The following is a 25,175-nucleotide window of genomic DNA, read 5'->3' on the forward strand; positions in this document are numbered from 1 at the left end:
TGGTCTGGTTTTCCAATGGGTTTTTAAGAGGCCAATATCAGGATAATTTTAGGAAATACTTCAAATTCAATATTTATTTTTACTAAGAATATAGGAGCAACAAGGTGAGAAAAAATTTTAAATTGCGAGATAAAGGAGAAATTCTGGAGTCAGAATAGTGTGACATTAGATAAGCAGTTATCTCGGTCTCCTTATTTCTTTAAAAAGAGACAAACTAGTACCAACATTCCCTACATGTTGTTGCTCTATTGTTCAAGTTAGCAATGACAACTTCATTCAGCATAAGAATTCTGGAGGTATCCTTGGTTAATGCATACCTTCTACTGTCCCTGTGGTCTTCGCAGCTCCAACCTCATTCTCTGCTTTTCCTACTACACATTTCTTGCCCACCAAGCTCTCTGAGGCCCAATCAATTTTTTTTTCTAGCATAACTACTATTCCTAAAATGTTTCTTCTGTTATCATAGGTGAGCACTTAGTAGGCTTGTGTATTTGATTTGATACTAATACGGGTACTGGTAGATTGTCAGAAGTCAAGCTATGTGTGTTACAAAGTGACATTCCCAACTTCCCTTTCATAGGCCAATTTGCCCATTTTGAACATTTGTACATTAGTTAAGCAATAAATGTTTTATACTGTCACCTAGTGGTGATTGCTTGTCCACCAACAGCTTAATTTTGGCACAGCTGCCATTGTCATACAAATGTTTTTAATAATGATTTGAATACTCTAGTTAACCAATTTTTATTGAGTGGCTAGTATATGTCAAGTCCTGTTTTAAGCACTAGGGCTACAGTAGAAAAAAAAAAATAACAAAACCCCAAAATCGAAATCCCTGCCTTTGTGGAGCTTATATACTACTAGAGGCCCGGTACACAGATCTGTGCACAGGTGAGGTTCCTCAGCCTGGCCTGAGCCTTCTGCCAAGCCTGCGGGGATCAGACCAAAACCCAGCAGCCCAACATCCCCCGAGGGATGGCAGGCGGCCGGGGAGGCGCTTCAGCTGGGCTAGGGCGCAGCTCTGCTGCTGCTTATCCAGGTCCCACTGCACATGCCATCACCAGGTAGCACTGCTGCAGAGGCGGGAGAGGCTCCTGCTGCTGCAGCTGTGCTTGCCAGCCATGAGCCTGGCTTCTGGCTGAGAGGTGCTCCCACTGTGGGAACGCACTGACCACCAGGGGACAGCTACTGCATTGAGTGTCTGCCCCCTGGTGGTCAGGGCGTGTCATAGTGACCAGTCATTCTTGTGGTTCAGTTGTAAAGGTTTCTTAGGCATATATATATATACTAGAGGCCCAGTGCACAAAAATTTGTGCACTCGGGGCGGGGGGGGCGGTCCCTCAGCCCAGCCTCTGCCCTCTCTCAGTCTGGGACCCCTCGAGGGATGACCACCTGTTGGCTTAGGCCTGCTCCCCGGGGGATTGGGCCTAAGATGGCAATCAGACATCCCTCTGGCAGCCTGGCAGCCCTCGGGGGATGTCCACTTGCCAGCAGGGAGCAGGCCTAAACTGCAGTTGGACATCCTTAGCTCTGCTGAGGAGGCAGGAGAGGCTCCCACCACCACTGCTGTACTGGCAGCCATCAGCCTGGCTTGTGGCTGAGCAGAGCTCCTCCCATGTGAGAGCGCCCTGACCACTAGAGGGCAGCTCCTGCATTGAGCGTCTGCCCCCTGGTGGTCAGTGTGTGTCATAGTGACCAGAAAGACCAGTCATTCCCAGTCTTTCTGCTGTTAGGGTCAGTTTGCATATTACCCTTTTACTATATAGGATAGAGGCCTGGTGCACGGGTGGGGGCCGGCTGGTTTGCCGGATCAGGGTGGGGGTCCCGCTTGGGTGCCTGGCCAGCCTGGATGAGGGGATGATGGCTGTTTGCAGGTGGTCACACCCCCTTCAGGGTGGGGGTCCCCACTGGGGTACCTGGCCAGTCTGGGTGAGGGACTGAGGGCCGTTTTCAGGCTGGCGGATGACTGAAGCTCCCAACCACTCTTTTTTTTCTTTTTTCTTTTATTCTGGGATTTATTTACCTTCTATGGCTGTCACTGGAACTGAGAGCCGGCTTTAGCTCTGAGGCTGGGCTCCAGCTCTGAGTCCTTGGCTGGCTGAAAGCAGGTATCTGGGTTTGTTTGGCTTCTATAATTGAAACACTGTTGCAGCTCCAGCTCTGAGGCCCGGCTGGCTGAAAGCAGGTTTCTGGGGATTGTTTAGCTTCTATAATTGCAACATTGTTTCTTAGAGTGCAGCTCAGAGGCCAGCAGCGGCAGGCGGGGAACCTTGGCTTCCTCTGTCACTGGAGCAAGCAAGCCTCCTGTTCACTTCAGCTGCCTGGCTTCCGGCCACCATCTTGGTTGGCAGTTAATTTGCATATCACCCTGATTAGCCAATGGGAAGCGTGTCGGAGGTATGGTCAATTAACATGTTTGTCTATTATTAGATGGGAGATATATATATATATATATATATTTTTTTTATTGGCCCAGTGTATGGATTCGTGCACATTGAAAGAAAATTAATTAGAAGGTGGCCAGTGGGGTGGGACTGAGCCAGATGGCTGGACACGCTCTGGAGCCAACCTCCTGTGGTCCTCCCTGGCTGGACGCACGTGGGGCAGTGCTGAGGCTCAAAGGGTGTCTGTGGTCACCACGGTTTGGCAGTAAACCAGATTCAGGGCCGACAGTGCCCCAGCAACAACATAACCCATGACCGAAGGTGGAATCATACAGCTCCGCAAGGAATTGGGCTCCCTCCTTTCTGGTTCTGGGGTGCATCACCCGAGAATTGCTGCTGCCAAGTCACCACATCTCGGCAGCTCCTGCGTTGAGCATCTGTCCTTTGATGGTCAGTGTGTGTCATACCTACCAGCCGGTTGGACAGTTGCTTAGCCTTTTATATATATAGATTGCAATTCCTTTATTTTTTAAGTAGAAAAATAAAGAAATGTCTATTAATTGAGAATTGTATATATATAATTTTATACAATTGAAACTAATTAGGTGCTAAAAGTGGAAAATTTTAGACCTGGATGAGTGCTTATTATGCTGAAAGATTCAAGTATGTCTACATAGCAACACAAAATTCTGAAAATAGAGGCCTGGTCAGTGTGGCTCAGTTGGTTGGGTGTGATCTGTGCATAGTTTGATTCCCGGCCAGGGCACATGCCCTGATTGTAGGTTTGATCCCTGGTTGGGGACTGTGCAGGAGGCAGCCCATCGATGTTTTACTCTCATGTCAATGCTTATCTAAAAAATTAATAAAGAGTTTTTAAGTAAAAATTATGCAGATACATAGCTATATAAATGCAAAACATTAAGCATATCACAATATGTTATTCTAAATGTACTGTTCACAGATACTCTACTTTAGACTGTGATTTGTTCTCCACAGAGGTCTGAGTTAGCAATTCTGAAACTATTATGTGTGTTCTGGGACTGAGAAAATATATTGTGGATAATGATGGCCAAAAGTCTTTTTTTTTTCTACAGGGAAAGTAGTTACAATACTTACCCCTTTTCACAATGGGGTATAGTTAGAATGAACCATGTGTTCCTGGATTGGAAGTGGAGGCATCTATATTCATACTGTAGAAATCTATATACTGTAGATTTCATATATGCATGTAAAAAGCAAGGTAAATACAGAAATAGACTTAGATGCATGTAAGTGTGTACGCATATATTTCTGAACTCTTCATTGAAGGGGGCTAGCAGCTGGAAAACCTAATAGCAATGAGCACACCTAACGCCCAAATATTAGTTCCTAAATAAATACTGTGATGCTTTTTGGAAATACTGAGCCCAGCGTTGGGACAGCAAAAGTACAAAATGAACCTGGAAGAATGGGCGGTGTCAGAAAGGAATCAAATGCTCAACAAATTATAGGCCCAGCTGGCATGGCTCAGTGGTTGTGTGTCAGCCTATAAACTAGGAGGTCATGGTTCCATTCCTGGTTAGGCCATATGCCTGGGTTGTGGGATCGATCCCCACTGTGGGGCGTGCAGGAGGCAGCCAAACAATGATTCTCTCTCATAATTGAGGTTTCTATCTCTCTCTCCCTCTCTCCTCTTCTCTGAAATCAATAAAAATATTTTTAAAACATTTTTTTTTAAATTACAACAGCGTGTTGAAGGTACTAGAGCCAACTTGGAGTTCCCTGGGGCTGTATCTGGGAAAATTTGAGCAAAAAATAAATAATGATACTGATGAAGTATAACCCATAAAATAAAATTTTATGAGCTTATACTGGTACAAATATATAGTTGAAATCAAAATTAAAGGGAAGTAAAAGATAGATAGCTCTTCATTATACTAGAATTTCAATTAACAAATGAAGAAAAATTGATGGAATGTTTAAAAGTTACAACTTGATGAAGACCACAGTAATAATTATTTCAGGCAAGAATCATTAGTGGATTCTAAAATTAATGGGAAAATTATCACGAGAAACAATATATCCGTAAATTCAGAATATACTTCCATAAGACATGTTTTAACTATAAAGGAAAAAATAGCAACTTTCTAGCAGATGAACCTAGCACACATCAACTTAACCAAGTGATCAAAGAAAACAGCACTAGTAATATATTGATATGATGTACTGAGAAGGGCATAATATCATTTTAGTCTCAAAAATATGTAACTTGAATTAAATCACAAGAAAATAGACAAACCTCATTGAAGGCTATAAATAAGTGGCTCACCTGTACACTTCAAAATTTTCAAGGTCATGAAAAACAAATAACTACCCAAGATTAGAGGCAATCAAGGAGACAAGCAACTAAATTCAATGTACTATCCTTGGTCAGATCTTGGATTAGAGGAAGGACATTGGAACAATTGGTGAAATTAGAAAAAGGTTTGCAGATTATTTAAAAGTAGTTTCAATTTCCTACTTTTAATCATTGTACGATGGTTATATAAAATGTTAGCTGTTGGGGTAGCTGGAGGAAGGGTATACTGAAATTCTTTGTATTATTTTTGCAAGTAGGAAATTATTTTGTGAATGTCCAAATATACCCATCAAAAGATGTAAAATTGTCAGAGTGGTAAGAAAACAAGACCCAACTATATGCTGTGTACAAGAAACCCCCATCTATACTAATAAAAGAGAAACATGCAAATCGGTGAAACTCCGCTACACCTACCAGCCAATCAGGCTGAGTATGCAAATTAATCCAACAAAGAGGGTGCTTAATTTGCATTTGCAGGCACAGAGCAAAGACTGAAGACAAATGAAGGCCGAAGATGACTGAAGACTGAAGAGGCTTGGCTTCTCCGCTGCAGCCGGAGCAGAGAAGCCAAGCCTCACTGTGGCCGAAATGGAGAAGCCAAGCCTCACTGCAACTGGAGCCGAGAAGCCAAGCCTCGCTGCTGCAGCCTGAGTGGCCTTGCTTGGCTTCTCCGCTGTGGCCGGACTAAAGGCCTGGGTCCGGGTGCCGGAGAAAAACTGGTGCCAGCAGCCTGGGGAAGGAAGGCCTATTGCACGAATCTTTGTGCAACAAGCCTCTAGTCAACACTAATAAAAGAGAAAAATGGCAATTGGCGTACGAGCTACCCTTTTCATTGGCTAATCAGGGCTATATGCAAATTAACTGCCAACTAAGATTGGCAGTTAACTGCCAACAAGATGGCGGTTAATTTGCATATGTAGGCACAATGCAGGGAGGCGAAAGGGAAAGCAGGAAGAAGCCCCCTGCCACTGACAGTAATTGGAAACCCAGGGTGGAGCTAAGAGCTGGGGGGCCATGATCGGAGAATCAGGTGCCTTTTCCGCCCTGGCCAGTGATAGCAAGAAGTAGGGGTGGAGCCAGCGATGGGAGCTGGGCATGGTCGAAGCTGGCAGTCCCAGGAGCTAGGGGTCCCTTGCCTGGGCCTAAAGCGAAGCCCATGATCATGGGGCCGCTGCAGCTGCGGGTCCCCACTGCCCGGGCCGGACGCCTCAGCCAGAGGCGTCCTGCAGGGGCAGGGGTGGAGCCCGCACGATCGCGGCGCCCCCCGCTGCCACTGCAGGTCTCGGCTGCCCGGGCCTGACGCCTAGGCCAGAGGCGTCAGGCCTGGGCAAGGGGCAAATCCTGCGATTGGAGGGTGATGGGGGTCAACGCCTGAGGGCTCCCAGTATGTGAGAGGGGGCAGGCTGCGCTGAGGGACACTCCCCCCACACACACACCCAGTGCACGAATTTCGTGCACCGGGCCCCTAGTCCTATATAATAAAAGGCTAATATGCAAATCAACCAAATGGCTGAACGACCGGTCGCTATGACATGCACTGACTACCAGAGGGCAGACGCTCAATGCAGGAGCTGCCCCCTGGTGGTCAGTGTGCTCCCACAGGGGAAGCACCACTCAGCCAAAAGTTGGGCTCACAGCTGGCAAGTACTGCAGTGGTGGCGGGAGCCTTTCCCACCTCCGTGGCAGCGCTAAGGATGTCCGACTGATGGCTTAGGCCCACTTTTTGGGAGTGCGCCTAAGCCGTCAGTCAGACATTGCCTGAAGGCTCCTGGACTGCAAGAGGGTGCAGGTCGAGTTGAGGGATCACCCCCCCACCCAGTGCACGAATGTCGTGCACCAGGCCTCTAGTTAAATATAAAGGCTCAGATCATTAAAAGTAAATAGATGGATAAAGATACACCATCCTGCCTAACTGGTTTGGCTCAGTGGATAGAGCGTCAGCCTGCGGACTGAAGGGTCCCAGGTTCGATTCCAGTCAAGGGCATGTACCTTGGTTGTGGGCACCTCCCCGGTGGGGAGTGTGCAGGAGGCAGCTGATCGATGTTTCTCTCTCATTGATGTTTCTGACTCTCTATCCCTCTTCCTTCCTCTCTGTAAAAAAAATCAATTATATATATATATATATCTTTAAAAAAAGATACACCATCCTGACAGTAATCAAAAGAAAGCTGAAGTACAAATATTAATTTTAGACATAAAAGCAAGAAAAATATCAGAAGGATGGACATTACACAATCATAAAAGGATCTATTCCCTAACAATGCATAATAACCACTAATATATATGCAGCCAACAAGAGAGTTTCCAAACAGATGAAGCTAAAACTGAGAGAAATGAAGGAAAATAGACAAATCAACTATTTTTGTTGCATACTTCAGTAATTGATAAAGCAGGTAAGTTACTAACGTACAAATGATCTGCACAGCACCATCCATGATCTGGTCTAAGTGACCGTTACAGGACACTCCATCCAACAGCAGAACACGCATTCTTCTCAAGCTCATATGGAGCATTTACTGAAATAGACCACATTTAGACCATAAAGTGCACCTTATAATTTTAGAAGTATAGAAATCATACACAGTATGTCCACAGACCGCATGGAATTAAATTAGAAGTCATTAACAGAAAGGCAGCTGGAATATAAAACTACATTTTGAGTTAATTTTTGTATAAACTGTAAGGTCAGTGTCTAGGTTCATGTTTATGCACATAGACATCCAATTATTCCAGCAACATGTCTTGAAAAACATCTCTCCATTGAGATGTCTTTGTACCTTTGCAAATATCAGTTGGTTATATCTCGTTTGGGTCTATTTCTGGGCTGTATATTTTGTTCCACTGATCTATGTGTCTGTTCTTTCACCAATGGCTTATTGTCTTGATTATTGTAGCATTATAACAAGAACAATTTTGTTGTTCTTCAATGTTACATTGGTTATTTCTGTTCCTTTAATTTCCATATAAATTTTAGGATCAGCTTGTTGATATCTACAAAATAGCTTGTGGTGATTTTGATTGGGTTTGCATAAAATCTATAGACCAAGTTGGAAAGAATTGACATTTAAAAAAATGTTAAGTATTACAATACATGAACATGGGATATCATTCCATTTTTAAAAGATTTTTGGCTATTTTCATCAGAATTTCCTAACCTTTCACATAGAGATCTTGTGTATATTTTGTTAGAGTTATACACAATTACTTTTATTTTGCTGTTATCTTTCTGTTATTGATTTCTAATTTAAGCTTCTGAAATCTGTGCAGAAACAGCTCTAAATATTCCATGGAGCGTTGACCAAAAAACTGTTTAGAAAGCAGGGGATTCCACCAAATTTAAATAGATGATTCTATATTCGGATTCAAAATATATTCCGTAGGGTGACAGCTCAGAACAAGAATGAAGGCAGCAGGGGCTGACTGATATAGTACATTTTGGTATGTAATACTAGTAACCATATCCAAACCATATATACTATATGTACCCCTGCATGCACCCTAACCTTAGACTGATTGAATTTGTGTCAACTCTTATACCCACCTATTCAGATGGATTCAGATGGGGGAATAATGCATTAGCATTTTCAGGGTTCATGGATGGTCTTATACATCTGGAAAAAAATGCCTCTTGTTTTCATTGCTTTAATAAGTGTAAAAGGTTCTTTTTGAGAAGTTTCTCTTTTCCTTTGGGCACTCAGTATACCTCCCAGTAATCTGAGATATAGGCTTTGCCTTTCATTCTGCGAAGGCTTGAAATAAACCTCAAGGGAAAATGCTAAATAGTAACAAGGAGAATGGGAATTTTCAGTAAGAGTCTTACAAAGGTGCCCTGGCCAATGTGGCTCAGTTGGTTGAGCATCATCCTGTGCACCAAAAGGTTGCCGGTTCGATTCCTGGTCAGGGCACATGCCTGGGTTGTGGGCTTGATCTATAGTAGGGGTCGTGTAGGAGGCAGCTATCGAGGCTGTGTTCTCACATCAATGTTTCTCTCTCTCCCCCTCTCCCTTCTTCTCTGAAATTAATAAAAATATATATTTTTTAAATGTTAATCCTTATCCCCATGGGAAATATATTTATCAACTGGATAAAACTTCTTTTGCCTTTAATTTCACAGACTCCACTAATTTCCAGTGTTACTTAGGTCGGTATCACTTTCCCCTTCAGTGCAAATGTGTTCATATATGTTTAGTAGTTAGATTGCTTTGTCACATTCTACATTCAGTGTTGGGATCCCTGACCTCCAACATGATTTAAAATTTGCAACATTAAGATTCAATCTTTGTGCGGCGGAGATCACAGGTTTTGACAATGCATAGTGTCTTGAATTCACTATTATACTGCCATAGAGAATATCTCTATCATCCAAAAACTCCCCTCTTCTTCACTTACTCAAACCACCTCCACAACAAACACTTGGGAACCACTGATCTTTTCACTGCACTAGAGCTTTGCCTGTTCTAGAATGTCAGATAATAGGAAGAGACCATGTGCAGTCTTTTCAGACTGACTTTCAGTAGGCAATATGCGTTGAAGATTTATCTATATCTTTTCACTTCATTCCTTCACTATGTCACTGTATAGGTGTACATGGCTTGTCTACCCAGTCACCTTTAGAAGGACTCTCATTGGCTTCCAGTTGTTGGTGATAACTGGGAAAACTCTCACAAGCAGCTTTCTGTGTGGACATAGAGTTTCAGATCAGTTGGGCAGAAACCTCAGTGATTGCTGGATTTCGTAGGTTTCCCAAACCTATGTCTTGTTTTGTACGAAACTACTAAACTGTCTCAAAGTGATTGTACCATTTTGCAAAACCACCAACAATAAATAGCAGTTTCTATTGTTCTACCTCCTTCTCAGCAATCAGTAATGTCAGATTTTTTTTTAATTTAGCCATTCTGATAGGTGTAGTGTTATTTTATTGTGTTTAAATTTACAATTGACTAACGACGAGTGGTGCTGAGCATCTTTTTATGTGTGCATTGACCTTCTTGCGTGGGACATATGCTTAGAATTTTGGTCCATTTTTAATTGTTTGTTTTCTCGTTGAGTTTTCAGAGTTTCTTTTGTTTGTTTGTTGTTTGTTTTTATATATTTGGGTTACACGTTCTTTATCAGATATGATATGTGTTTTGCAAATATTTTCTCCCAGTCTGTGACTTGTTTTTTCATTCTCTTAACAGTGTTTTTACAGAGCAGTTTTATTTCCAATAAAGTCCAAATTACATCTTCCTTTCACGGATCATGCTTTTGATGTTGTATTTGAAAACTCATTGCCAAACGGAAGGTCACATAGATTTTCTGTCTAATTTTTTCTAGAAGTTTTATCATTTTATAGTTAGGGCTATGACTTTTTAAAGTTAATTTCTATGTAAAGTGTATGGTCTGTGTTTAATTTTCTTTTTCTTTTTTTATTGCATGCGGATATCTACTTGTTCCAGCACCATTTGTTGAAAGAATATCTTTTCTTCATTGATTGCCTTTGCTCCTTAGTCAGTATGTTTATTTGGCTTGGTTTCTGGAGTCGCCATTCTACTCCACTGATCAATGGGAGTATTCTCCAGTTGCCAGTGCCACACTGTGTAGATTACTGTGGCTTTATGCAGTGGTTCTCAACCTGGGTGTCGCGACCCCTTTGGCGGTCGAACGACCCTTTCACAGGGGTCGCCTAAGACCATCCTGCATATCAGATATTTACATTATGATTCATAACAGTAGCAAGATTACAGTTATGAAGTAGCAACGAAAATAATTTTATGGTTGGGTCACAACATGAGGAACTGCATTTAAAGGGGCAGAAGGTGGAGAACCACTGCTTTATAGTATTTTCTAAAATTGTGTCTTGTGTGTCATACATCTTTGTTCTCCTTTATGATACTATTAGCTATTCTAGGTCTTTTACTTTTCCAGATAAATTTTAGAATTAATTTGTTAATTTCTACAAAATAACTCAGAGTTTTGTACTTTTCTGTACATAGATCCTGTACATTTTTATTTTAGATTTCTATCTAAGTATTTCAGAGTTTTTTGGTGCTATTACAAATGGTATTAAATTTCAAATTACAAGTGTTCATTGTTGCTTTATAGGAGCAATTGATTTTTGTATAAGGATCTTGCAATCTTACTATAATTGCTTATTGGTTTTAGGCATTTTGATTTGTAGATTATTAATGGTTTTCCACATAGACAATCATGTCCTTTATGAAAAAGATAGTTTTCTTCCTTCCTTCCCAATATGTGTACCTATTCTTCCCTTTAGTCCCCCCCATCCTCACTTCTTCCCCCCATCTCCCTTCTTTCTTTGTTCATCTTATTGTACTACCTAGCACTTGTCATACTGTGTTGAATAGGAGTGGTGAGGTGGGACATTCTTGCCTTGACCCCAAATATTGGGGGAAATTATCTAGTCTCTCACCATTAAATACGAAGTTAGCTTTAGGGGTTTTGTAGATGTTCTTTGTCAGTCTGAGAAAATTCCTTTATTCCTAGTTAGCTGAGAATTTTATCATCAATGGTGTTGGCTTTTGTCAAAAGCTTTATCTTTATCAATTAATATGGTCATATGATTTTTTAGCCTCTTGGCATGGTAGATAACAATGATTGATTTTTAAATGTTGGACCAGTCTTTTATATCTGGAATAAATCTAACTTGGTCAGGGGGTATAATGTTTTTATATATTGTTATTTGTGATTTGCAAACATTTTATTGAGGGTATTTAATCTATGTTTATAAGAGATATTGGTCTGTAGCTTTTTCTTTCCTATGATGTCTTAGTCTTGTTTTGGCAGTGAGGTAATGATGGCCTCATGGAATGAGTTAAGAACTGTTCCCTCTGCTTCCAGTTTTTAGAAGAGACTGTGGAATGAAATCATTTCTTCCCTAAATGGTAGAATTTGGTAGAATTTACCAGTGAAACATACTAGGCTTGGTATTTTCCTTTTTGGAAAGTTATTAATATTTATTCAATTTAATAGATATAGGTCTATTCAGATTATTTATATTTCCTAGTGTGAGTTTTGGTAGTTTTTGTCATTCAAGGAATTGGTCCATTTTAACTAAGTTATCAAATGTATAGGCATAGTCTTGTTCATAGTATTCTCTCTTAATATCCTTTTAATGTATATGTGATGAGTTGTAATGGCATATCATTTCTGAATGTGGTAATTTATATCTCCTTTTTCCTTGGTCAATCTGTTAGAGGTTTGCTGCTATTTTTGTGTGTTTTTCAAAGAACCTGATTTTGGTTTTGTTGATTTTTCTCCAGTTTTCCTATTTTCCATTTTATGTAATTTCTTTTCTAAGTTTGTATTATTTCCTTTCTTCTTCCTTTTGGGCTTCTTTTGCTCTTTTTCTTAGTTTCCTAAGGTGAAAGGTAGGTTACTATTTTTAGACTTTTTTTTTTTTTGCTTTTCTAACATATATATTGGATGATATAAATTACCCGTTAAGCACTGCTTTTGCTGCATCCACAAATTTTTATTTTAATTGATTTACTGATGAGAGAGAGAGAGAGAGAGAGAGAGAGAGAGAGAGAGAGAGAGAGAGAGAGATGGAGAGAGGAGAGAGAGAGAAACAGAGAGAGAGAGAGAGAGAGAGAGAGAGAGAGAGAGAGAGAGAGAGAGAGAATATCAATGTGAGAGAGAAACAACCAGTTGCTTCCCCAGTGCACCCTGGCCGGGAACGGAACCCACCCTCCCTTGGTGCATGGGACAAAGCTCCAATCAACTGAGCCACACCAGCCAGGGCCATACATTTTTAATAAGATGTATATTTATTTCCATTTAGTGCAGAATATTTTTTAATTTTTTCTCAAGACTATTTTTAACCCATGTATTATTTATAAGTGTTTTGTTTAATCTCCAAAATCTGGGGAGTTTTTCAGCTGTCTTTCTGTTACTGGTTTCTAATTTAATTCCATATCATCTGAGGACATACTTTATATAATTTATATTCTTATATATTTATAAATGTTGTTGTTTGGTCCAGAATGTGGTATAACTTGATAACTGTTCCCTGTGAGCTTGAGAAAAATGCACGCTGCTGTTGTTGGTGGAGTGTCCTATAAATGTCTCTTTGATCAAGGTGATTGATAGTACTGTTTGGGCCATCTATATCCCCATTGATTTTCTGCCTGCTTTATCTATCAACACTGGCAGAAAGCTGTTGAAGTCTCAACTGTAGTGGTGGATTTATTTCTCCTTGCAATTCTACCAGGTTTGGCTGACATATTTTCATGTTAGGCACAAGCACATTAATAAAATTGTTATGTGTAATTGAAAAATCAATCACATTATCATTATATGCTCCTTATTTATTCCGGATAATCTTTATTGTTCTGAAGTATGCTTGTTTGAAATTAATATAGACCACCTTCTTTTTCTTTTTTTTTCTTGTTTCAATTTTTCTCATCACCATTTAGCTTCCCTATCTCTCCTCCAACACCACCACCTTCTCCCCTCCACAATCACCACACAGTTGTCTGTGAGTTTTCTCTTTTTTTTTTCTTTGCTCAATCCCTCCACCACCACCCCCCCAACACACACACACACACACACACACACACACAAAACACAAAACAAAACAAAAAAACCCAGAGCTGTCTATCTGCTCTCTATCTGAGTCTAAGACCAGCTTTTTAAATTACATTAACATGCTATATCTTTCTCTATTATTTTACTTTTAATCTATAGGAATTCTTATATTTAAACTCAGTTTCTTGTGGATGAAATATGGTTGGGTCTTCTTTTGCCATCCACTCTGACAGTCTCTGTCTTTTAATTGGTGTGTTTAGACCATTTACATTTAAATTTATCATATTTATATCATTGGATCAGTATCTATCATTTTGTAGCTATTTTTTGTTTGCTATATTCCTTGTTTCTTTTTCTCCATTTTTACCATCTTCTCTGATTTTAATTATTTTCTATGATCCCATTTTATTTCCTCTCTCAGTATATCAATTATACTTTAAAAATATTGTTAGTGATTGATCTATAGAGTTTGAATGTTTATTGCTTTTTAGATGTAAACTTTTTAATTGAATATTAACATACATTGGGAAAAGTGCACTAATAATAAGTATATAACTCAATGGATTTTCATAAAGCTAACAGCCTGTGTAATTAGCACTTAGATCAGGAAACAGAATGTTACCAGCATTTTAGAGATGCTCTGTGTGTTCTCCACCAGTCACTGTGACCAAAAGAAATGCTATACTGACTTCTATTACCGTAGATTAATTGTTGGCTGTTTTTAAATAAAATCTTTCATGGTTTAGTTTTGTTGTTACTTGCGCTGGCTTTTATAGATAATAGTTGGGATTCTTGTTGTTAGACATTTCTAATTGTATGTTCAATTTTGTTTATCTTAATCTGGAGCAAACCTGATTAATCAAATTGTGGATGTTTTCCCCTATAGAGAATTTATATTTACCATGAGCTGGAGGCAAGGCCGACCTCATAACACCCATCAAGGTCTCTGGCTTAATACAGGAGTTTCGGGCACTGTGCTGCTGATCTAATGCTCAGTTTCCTACTGTGATGTTGGTATTGACTTTCCTCATAAGATACTCTAGCCCCTTTGGTGTGCTTTCTGCTTTTTGGTCAGTATTCAGTGGGTATTTTTGGAGGGGTGGTGTGGAAATGAGATACTTTCCCCATGTCCTTTGAGCCCAGCGATGCAATCAAATGTACCCATGTGTGCATCCTTGAGCTGTTTCCTTCAAGAAGGGCCTTTTAGAGTCTCTGGCCAGCCACAGCACTAAAAGCAGAAGTCTATATTGAATTTATTCTTAAAATGTATAAAGCAATAATAGTGTGCCTTTTCTTTGATGAGTAGCCATAGGAAAGTGAGCCAGTATTATCACTATATATTTCATAATTAAATTGGTATTTATAAATAGCATAATTTTCTGATATTTAAAAAATAATGGTCATTTGAATATTTTGAAACAATTTATACAAGTATAAGGCAGAAGTCACAATTTTACTTGGGCTTAGTAAATTTAATATTCAAACAAAATGGTAAGCTCAAATGATTTTGTCAAAGAAATCTTAATATTTCAAGGATGAATGTTGTTTCAAAATTTATTTGAGGATCTATCACTGATCCTCAAGGAGATGCCTCACCTTCCCCTTGTATGTGGGGGTTTGTTCCAATCATCACACCTAATTATAAATTAACTAGAGGCCTGGTGCATGAATTCGTGCACAGGTGGGTTCCAGCCAGCCACCCAGATCGGGGCCCAGGGGAAGGGGCCGTGGGTGGTTGGCCAGCCAGCCCCACCCTCTGGTCGAACTCTCGGTCAAGGGGGTAATTTGCATACCAGCCTTTTATTATATAGGATGGCGAAAATGACTTTTAAAGGTTTGATTGCCTCACAGTGTAATTGAGGCTGTTTTTAATAAGTTGGGCAGTCTGATAGATTAGGCAGTAGGTGTCTCCTGAACAAATGTGTGAAGCTCTGCCTGGAAGATTAGTGCCACCTGAAATTTACAATTCATTAAGATAAATGGGTATGTGGCCCAGGATCACCACAATGGACAGTTTGAGTTGAATTGTCCAAGAGGTATGTGCATATAAGAGGAACACTTCATTTTTTTAAGTTAATTCATTTCCAAAACTCGATATAAGCTATAAAAAGAACTTAAATGTTGGAAACCTGAGTGTTTACACTGCTTGTTGATCAACAGGTCTAATGAAAGAATTTCCCATAGAGTTGGGAGATGCTCATTTTAGGAGAGAAAACATGAAAATCTAAAACTTTTCTGCCTTGCTTTTCAATTCCTCTCACAGTACTGTAGTCCCAGGTAAACTAAGGGTAGTTATTCCTTCAGCTTCCCCTCCTCCCATTTTTTTTCAAAAAAAAGAGGGGAGAAGAAAACTAGTGTTTTAGTATTATTACAGTTATTCTCCAGAGTTTGAACTCAGATGGCTCCCCATGAAAACTATTTCTAGAGTCTGTGATTTTAACCAAGATATTTCTGTTCTTATGACTTTTATCTTTCAAGTTAAACAAATGTCCTACCTACACTGAATAACAATATATTATGAGATACAAGGAATAGATGATGATGATATTAATTGGTTCACTTAACAGAAATCAGAGTAAAAATGGGACATATGTTAAAATATAATGAAAGTTGGGCAGTGGTAGGTTGCTCCCTTTTCTCAGAAGAGTTATTTTTTATGAGATAATAACTATTCTAAAAATAGTATAGAAATTCTACAGTAGCACTGTCCATTGCATTGAAGATGAATATGTGGATTACTGTGTTAAGACATATATTTTGGAGAAAAGATAAGCCATATGGCTAGTGGGAAATAAAGCAGTATTTGGGGCCAGAAAAAAAATGTATTATATTCTCTGATACAAGGGACATGAACACCAGACTATTACATTACTTTGCAGTTTATCATAGCTGTAACAGCTAGATAAAGATGGGTGGAGAATTGTTAAATGACATGTGACTATAAAATGCAGGAACTGGCTGTGCCATGGACTTGCTTACACAGAGATGTTAAAGGTGGGAATTCAAGAGAAATTCAAAAAAATCCATTAGAATGTCAAATCTAATGTCTTCTTAGTTTGCACACTTAAGTATTTATGGAAATTAACTTTTGGCCAATGCATTATCCTATATAATAAAAGGCTAATATGCAAAGAGAACGAACAGCAGAATGACTGGTCGCTATGATGCGCACTGACCAACAGGGGGCAGATGCTCTATGCAGGAACTGCCCACTGGTTGTCAGTGTGCTCCCACAGGGGGAGCACCACTCAGCCAGAAGCCCTGAGTCAGGCTCACTGCTGGTGAGCACAGTGGCGGTGGCAGGAGCCTCTCCCGCCTCCACAGTAGTGCTAATGATATCCGACTGATGGCTTAGGCCTGCTCCCCAGGGGAAGCAGGCCTAAGTCGTCAGTCGGACATCCCCTGAGGACTCCTGGACTGCAAGAGAGCACAGGCCAGGCTGAGGGACCCCCCGCCCCCCCCCCCCAGGTGCATGAATTTAATGCACCGGGCCTCTAGTATTTAATGATTAACATACCAACCTTGGGGACAAACAACAACATTAAATTTCTAAATTTTTCCTTTGGTTGGAAAATGGAATAAAGATACTGATACTATAGCTTAAAAATAAGCAGGAATGTTTTTTGTGTCTTAGTAATGATACCCATATAGATCATACAGTATTTAAACTCTCTCAAATGTATCTCTTTACTAAAACAAAGGAGATAGATAGCATAACTCAGACAGGCTCTCTTCAAAATAGTTTGGGAGAAGAGTCAATAGAATGGAAGTCAACTAATAAAGTCAGACTGGTGACACTTTTTATGCAATTCCAACTGTCCCTGTCTGCATGAGCTATGCATTTGTTTCTTTGTTTATTCTGTTTCGTTTTGAAATGTTACCATGCTATACAGTAATCAAGTTGCTCATTGTGTTGGCCATTTGCTTCCTTCACTAACTCCTTTTGCTTGAAAGAGTTACTAATGCATAAAGATGTTCAGAACTTCCCAGTTTCAAGGGAGGAACTATACTCCAACACAATCTCTAATGAAAAGGGATCAAAATCTCTTAGGGACTCAACTCAGCAAAGTCATTATTTGGTCCCTTTAATGACAGGATCTCTCAAAGGCCATCCTCAAATTTTAGACTCCGGTTTTAACATGCCTACTGGTCTTGGTCTAATCTAGAATAGATCTAACCTGAGCTTTCAGTCTTCCCCGTAAAAACTTTAAATAATTTTAAAGCCACATAAATTTTGGAACTCACTATAAGTTTAGGTCTTCTCAAGGACTGACCCGAATGCCTTTGCTCTGTGTCTCGGGCTTTCCCACGATCAGTGTTATACCAATAGAGCCCAACTTCGGCCGGTCAGTGCATGACTTTCTCTTTTAGTCATAGGGTGTACCTGTGTTCAAATCATTATCAAAAGATGGAGGCTTGCTCTTTTGAGGGATGGGGGAATGTGGGTAGAGATGATGCCATTCATTCCTATGGTTTTAAAGTCACTGTATTTATATCTCCAGCCCAGACGTTTTTTGGAGTTCTTGCTTCTATATTCAAATGCCTGCATGAACAATTCTCCCAGTATTTCAAATTTAACTTTTCTGAAATTAAATTACTTCTTCCTGCCTCTTCTCCCAACCTGCTTCCACTCCTACCTCAGCCTCCAACTTCCAATTTATTTCTCCTCCAAACTCCCCTCTCTAAGTTAATGGCCTTACTATCCATACTACTGAAGCTATGAGACACAAGTCATCCTTGACTCAAACTTTTCCCTCCCCTGCCACATGCAATCCCCTGCCTTTTCCTATATTTAAAACATATCTTCTATCTATCATTTCTCTTCCTTTACTCACTTTCTAATCCATCACCACAGTACTTCACCTAAGCTGCAAGGACTACCTCAAGCTTCCTCACTGGTCTTCTTGCTTCCATACTGACCCGTTGCCATCCTCCACCTCAAAATGGAGTGAAACTTATAAAAATGCATTTCATATCATATAATTCTCCTGCTTAAAATCCTTTATTGACTTTCTGCTGGACCAGTTATAAAATTCAGAGTTCTTATCAGAGCACTGCCCTCCAAGATCTGGCCCCAGAAGACTATTGAGACCTCGTACCCTACCTCTCGTTCAAGCTCAGTAAGGTCCAGTGGCCCTGGCCTTGCTTTCATTCCTCAAATGTGCCAACAACTCTTGCATTCAGTCCTCTGCGCTGTGACTGTCGTTCCCCTTCCTGGATCTTTTTCTGATTGGCCCTTTGCCATCCTTTATCCCAAGATAAATGTTACCCATTTAGAGAGAACAGCACTTACCTCAAGCACCAGCTATTTCCTTGCTTATCATGTTTTCTGTAGAAAAAATGTAGTTGCTTTAGATGAGGAGCATCTATCTATATCTATAGCTATAGCTATAGCTATATCTATTATTGACTACTTTAATTCTAGAGCCTACCAGAGTAATTGATGCTCAGTAAATATTTGTTGAATGAAAGCATAATTATATAAATGGATGAAGGCTCATTTATTCTTTGAACACTTATTTTATAATTACAGATTATATGTTATTTGTACTGTAACAGTTTGCTGATGAATATGTAGTGTTGGGTTAATATTTGTGATTGATAGTAAAAGGTAAGATTTTCAGATTTTAAAAATGTCATAAACAAAATCATTTTAAGTTGGGAGATATTTTATTTTTATAAGAAAATCATATTGATTATACCTCAACATTTGAATTATCTTTAATGAAAATATAATTGTTGCCTGGCCAGTGTGCTCAGTGGTTGAGCATCAACCTATGAACCAGGAGGTCACGGATCGATTCCCAATCAAGGGCACATGCCCGGGTAGTGGGCTCCATCCTCAGTAGGGGGTGTGCAGGAGGCAGACAGTCACTGATTCTCTGTCATCATTGATGTTTCTCTCTCCCTCTCCCTTCCTCTCTGAAATCAATAAAAAATATACTTAAAAATATAATTCTCTGATATAATAATTCTGACTTCCTCCCCCTATAAATAGCTGTCAGGACCCTGGGCCAGGGGTAGAGATGAAGTCACTTTTTGGAGAGAGATGCTCTGTAGAGAAACAATTCTGAAGTCATCTTCTTGGGAAATGGAAAGTTAAGTTCCAGGTAGCCTATTTACATGAGCATAACTGAGCTGATGAAACGGCTCAGTACGACCCTCCAGGTGTGGCTGGGAGGTCCTAACTCTAGAGAAGTTAAAAGTAAAGCAGGGGAATAAATCCAAAGTGGCTGAAACGGATGTTAGATTTGTCAGATGCACAGGCTCTTAGTCAGGGTGGGGACTATCCGGCCCATGGACCATATAAGGCCTTTGAAATCATTTGGTCTGGCCCTGCCAAGGCATAATGAGTGAGTTAATAAAATATTCGAACACATATAAGCAGGCTAATTTTTAGGTTGATAATTTTGTATGGCCTGTGAATGATGGTGCAAATATCCAAATGGCCCTGGGCAGAAAAAACGGTTCCCCATCCCTGCTAGTGGTAGAAGATGTCGACAGCCTAGACCAGGGGTCCTCAAACTACGGCCCGCGGGCCACATGCAAATACAAATATTGTATTTGTTCCCGTTTTGTTTTCTTACTTCAAAATAAGATATGTGCAGTGTGCATAGGAATTTGTTCATAGTTTTCTTTTAAACTATAGTCCGGCCCTCCAGTGGTCTGAGGGACAGTGAACTGGCCCCGTTTAAAAAGTTTGAGGACCCCTGGCCTAGACAAACAATAATGAGTACAAGTATAGAGCAAAGTACATTTTGGGTTCCACTCTTGATAGGAGAGTCCACATGGCTCTGAAAGCTTGGCCCGTGCAATTCAGGGCTCTTAGTTCCTTTGGTCCAACGTGAATGTTATTTCAATACTTAACTGTTTATCTGTGCCTTCTAAAAAGAATGCATCTTGTATGACTTTTAATTTTGTGCGTTTTTCTTTTTGCTTGTGTACCAAATTTAGTTGAGAGTTAATTACACATTAGCTTGTATTCTGTGAACTCTTATGTCTAAAGTGCTCTAATTTCTGTGCATTAGAGTATCAAGTATAGTAATAAATCTAATGAACGTGTGTATGTGGTAAGGCCGGGTATTTTCTTAAACCAACTGTGGGGCGCGGCTACGGTGTTTTGGCTGGGTTCAAGCCTTGGACTAATGAAAGGACAGGGTCCTCTCACTGCCACGTGCAAGTCCCAGCTGGAGGGCAGGGCCCTCCCAGCACAATCATAGCCAACGGCTGTGGTTGTAAGCTTGAACCTATGGTCAGAACACGTGGCCCCACGTGCCTTGTGGTAGAGTTCAGGTGCATGTAGTTGAGTGGGGTTGAAACTCACGAGAATGCTGTAAACAACGTGATCACGCCCCTAGTTTGCCTCGTGGCATCTGCTATAAAATAAAGACACGGCTTGTGGGCGCTGGCTCTTCATCAGGGAGTAGGGTCTCACGGAGACCCAGCTTTCATTCTCTTGTCGGTCTTTTCTCAATCCTTTCACCCCCCCCCCCCCCCCCCCCGCCCCCAGGATCACCTTTGGCTGTAACAATCAACTTTATCCAAACACTACCCAGCAAAGGTCAAAAGGGATGGCCAAGAATTGTGCCTCCCTGCTTCTTCTCTAACTCTCTTTCTCTCTCTTTACTATATTAACTAACTCAAAATATATTTACTAAGCACTTACTATATGCATTTTTCATTGTGCTACAGTAACGGGGGAAAAACAACACTCTCAGGGGCCTTCCATTCAAGATTCTATTTGACTAATGAAACTATAAATATAGTACAAGGGGATATACTCTTTATAATCTAAAACAATGTCTTAAAAACTATTGGTTGCCAGTCATCTTTCGTTGAATCATAAAATAAATGTATTGGGTTGGGGCCACACTTTACATCAGAGTAATAATAAATGGGAGCAAATGGCAAGTCGCAGTGTGTATTGCATGGAATCAAATATTTTTTCATAACATTTTTGGAGGACAAATGTGCTTATGTGCTGTATGTCAATTAAAGTGCATGTCTCACTATGAGACAAGGTTCCAAATGTTTGAAAGACAGTATGCAGAGGAGTTTAAAGACATTGTTTTAAGGTGAGTAGCCAAGGAAGGCAGGCTTCATGGGTCTGAAAGTACCTGGCTAAGACTTAGAGGAGATGGGATGACTTTTCAGACAAAAGGCAACCAAAAGAATTCAGAAACTGTGAGTTAAGTGATAACCATAAGAGAAAGTAAATTTTACAGCACCACAGCGTACTCTTGAATGAATGGCCACCCTAGGACTAACTCTACTTTTAGAATCTTATAGGAACCATGAAACCACATACAATAAAGTGTGGATCTCCCCGCTTGGAATCATTCTCTATCTCTGATGCCACAAGGAAAACTTTTAACAGAGCTGTTCTTGTGAGCTACACCACACTGAGGTGATGCAGGAGATTCTTCTGTTCAACTGCTTGTTCCAAATATTTATGTATTTAAGGTACTACATTCTTAAAAGGCCTACAGATAAGTACCCAATTCAGGAAGTTCGAAGTGACTCCCCGCACACTTGGATTAGATTATTAGATATTGTGTCTTCTAGCCCACGTGTACTCTCTGAGCTCTATTGGTGTAATATTTATTGGGGGGAAATTCAAGGACTCAGGACAACGGATTTATCTTAACATTTTAATATAGACACAAAAGGAGGAAATACAAAGAATAAAAGCACTCAGGGTGGCCTCCAGAGAAGAGGAATTGTTGTTGCAGGAGTCTTGTGAGTTAATGAGAATTCACCCGGGACCCCAGAGGGGCGGGGAAGGGGGGGTGAGGAGGGAGGGGTGGCGGTGGATAAAAACTCTTCCTTTGCAGCTGGCCCTCTCCCTCATTTGTTGCTCCAATAAGCAGTAATTAGGTCCTGAGCTAATGGTGTCAGCTGATCCGCCGTTTTTAGGCTAGACCCAGAGGAATCTCCATGGAAACCCTGCCGGAGTCGTCCCCCCACCTGGATGCTGAGTGCTCCTCTCCGCCACCTGGCTGTGGCCCGGCCCGCTGCTGCCCCCGCCGCCGCGAACCTGCCGCCGGCAGCATGCGCACTGCCCCCGGGATCCCTAAATGGGACAATTCTGCCCGTGACGTCAGCGCCCAGCCGTCTCCACAGAAACTTTTGTCCCGTTGACCAATCAGCGAGCTGGGAGAGGGCCGGGGAGGTGGGGTGGGAGGAGAGGGGAGTGAGAGGGGTGGGGTGAGGAGAGAGGCGAGAGGGTGAGTGTGGAGCTGCTCGCGCTCTGCCCGGGCTGTCAGTCCCGGCGCCCGCGCCGCCAGACCTTCCCGGGGACGCGCGCGCCCCGCACCCCTCTCCCCGCGCCCCGCTCCCACACGCACGCACTCAGGGTGGCCGAGCAGGAGCTGCTGACCGTTTTTGCGAGGGCCGGACCGGCTGCGGTGCAGTGGGTACAAGCACAGCGTCCCCATTCGGGGCTTTCGTTTTGGACCAGACGACCGGGGGCGAAGGTGGGCACCGGCCAGGCCGCCCGCTTGGCGGAGCCGCCTCCCGGGACGAGCGCGGGCCTCCGCCGAGAGTGGAAGAAAGAGGAGCGGCCGCGATCGCCGGGCGCGGAGGATGGGAACTGCCCTCTTCCCGTAGCAGACGGTGGGGATCCTGGATGGAGGCGCCGCCGACTGCCTTTGCCGGAGAAAACCGTCCCCGGGAACTCCTCTGTGGCCACTCGGAGCGGTGCAGGGGTGTCCATGACGTGGCAGAGGGAAAACAGACGCCCGACACCTCCCGTGTGAGCTGCAAACTGTAGCCAAGCAGGGGAAAATGGTTTCTCGATATCTTTCCATCTCGTGCCACGGGTGTTAAGCATCTGTGTCAGAAACGTCCTTCGATGGATGCCCGTGCCCAGCTCGGCAGGAGCCAGAGGCGTCCTGTCTGAGGACCCGGCGCCCTCGGGGGGCCCTGCCTCCACCCAGCGGCCTGCCTGCGTCCTCCCGCAGCCCCCATAGCGAGACCTGCTAGGGGCGCCCCTCTCCCTGCCTCCTGTGGGAGTAGGGCCCCAGCTCCGTGAACGCTTTGGCTCATCCTGGGACCTAACTCCTGGAACCTACCTGGGGGGCAGGCATTTAGCCTAAATGCCTCTGAAGAAAAGGTCTTTTAAGCCGTTTCAAAAATACCTTTTAGAAATGTCCTGTGTAGCAGGATTTGATAGGCTGAACAACATGACAGGTAAGAACTTTCTCTCCCTCTAGTCTAGTCTCTCAACGCCCCACGCAGGGGAGGCCGAGGCCGAGGCGGACAGGACCCTGGAGAAAGGGAAGCCGGGGCCGGGGTCTCCGAGCTCCGAGGCGCTAGGCCGGGCGGCCGTTCTCCGGGGAGGCGCAGCCCTCGCTCCGGTCCGCGGGGCCCACGGCCGGGAAGCGTCAGGGGCGCACGCGGGAGGCGGCGCCGCGCTCACCTGCCCGCCCAGGACACAGCCCGGGGCGAGGCGAGGAGGACCCACCTGAAGTAAACATCGGGATTTGTCATCAACCAAGGAATGAGATTTTAATTATTCAAAACCCAGCTCCTCTGGCTCCGCGCGGGTGGGATGGTCCTGGTCACACAATTTTAGATCCATCGCGGAGGAGGAGGCGGCGCCCGCGCATCGCGGCGACTGCGAACGGACCGGAGACTTGGCCGCACCGGGCATTGACTGCGGGTGCCCGACCGGACCCTCCTCCCTTCCCCAGCCCTCCCCCCACCCGCGACGGGCTCCGGCGGCGGCCCGGACCGCGGGCCCCTGCATCGTGGCGGGGGCCGCCTTCATGAGCCCGGGGTGAACAGGTGCGAAGCGCGCGGGGAGCATGGAGAGCGAGCGCGACATGTACCGCCAGTTCCAGGACTGGTGCCTCCGGACTTACGGGGACTCGGGCAAGACCAAGACGGTGACCCGTAAGAAATACGAGCGGATCGTGCAGCTCCTCCACGGCTCCGAGTCCAGCTCCACGGACAACGCGAAATTTAAATTCTGGGTGAAGTCCAAGGGCTTCCAGCTGGGCCAGCCCGAGGAGGCGCGCGCTGGCGGCGCCAAGCCAGTGCTCTACGTGCCGGTCAAGACCACGGTGAGTGCCTCGCCTTCCTCTGTTATTTGTCTGCGGCGGCAGCGCTGCGGGTAGGGGGGGGGGGGGGCGGGGGGGGGGAAAGAGGGGGAGCCGGGAGCCACCGTTGGCTCGGGTGCCCCCTCCCTCTCCCACCCCCTCCCCAAGTCGCCCCCACTCTCGTCCCCCCATCGCGGAGGCTTTGTGGTCCTTTATTTTAAAGCGGCAGCGCCGCCCGGAGCCCGCCGCCCCTCGCGGGCGTCGCTGCCGCGGGACGCGCTGCCGGAACCTCCCGCCCGGGGTCGGGCGGCGTCCCGCGCCCTCGTGCGGGGCCATTGTCCCAGGTCCTGGCGGGCGCCCGGCGCGTGTCCGCCTTCGCCGCGGCGCGTGAAGGCCGCGCCGGCACCCCAGCTGCGCGCTCTCAGAACCGACGATTCTGATCGATAGGCGACCGTGTCTCCTTATTGGTACAAAGACCGAGTGTGGCGCTAGTCGCGAATGCGGGGTCCCCTCCCCGACACTGTCAGGCTTTATTGTCACACAGCCGCCTGGGAGGCGCGCGGCTGTCCGATCGCCCCGTGGCTCCGGGGATGCTGCCCGGACTGTTGAGGTTGTAGAGGAGGGTCTGGGATGACTCCTCCCCGCCCCCATCTCCTTCCTCCGGTCCCGCTTCCAGGAATAAAGGCGTAGCTGCTCGGTGAACCACAAAGAGAGATGGGTCTGGGCGCCATCCAATGGGGCTGGTGTTGGTTTCTCGGTCTGGGATGGCACTAGCCTCATGGCCGCACCGCGCTGAGCCCGGGCGCTGCGAGGGGCTGGCGCTGGGAGCCCAGTGTGTCCGCCTCGCCAGGCGGCGGGCAGCGGCGGCGGCTGCAGCGATTT

General features: G+C 43.6%; 1 protein-coding gene across 3 annotated transcripts in view; it reads left to right on the forward strand.

Annotated features, from left to right (window-relative positions):
- The first annotated feature begins 22,209 nt into the window (after positions 1-22,209).
- Positions 22,210-25,175, forward strand: part of NOL4 (nucleolar protein 4) — a 216,999-nt gene continuing 214,033 nt past the window's right edge. Inside the window, exon 1 of one of the 3 annotated variants that reach the window (XM_059707375.1) lies at positions 22,210-24,317. In XM_059707375.1, coding sequence (XP_059563358.1) covers positions 24,060-24,317 — 258 coding nt within the window. In that variant the 5' untranslated portion in view covers positions 22,210-24,059. The remainder of the gene's footprint in view (positions 24,318-25,175) is intronic. The other 2 variants (XM_059707378.1, XM_059707376.1) reach the window with 2 other exon arrangements.

This window comes from Myotis daubentonii, chromosome 8 (assembly GCF_963259705.1).
Source record: "Myotis daubentonii chromosome 8, mMyoDau2.1, whole genome shotgun sequence".
Lineage (NCBI taxonomy): Eukaryota > Metazoa > Chordata > Mammalia > Chiroptera > Vespertilionidae > Myotis > Myotis daubentonii.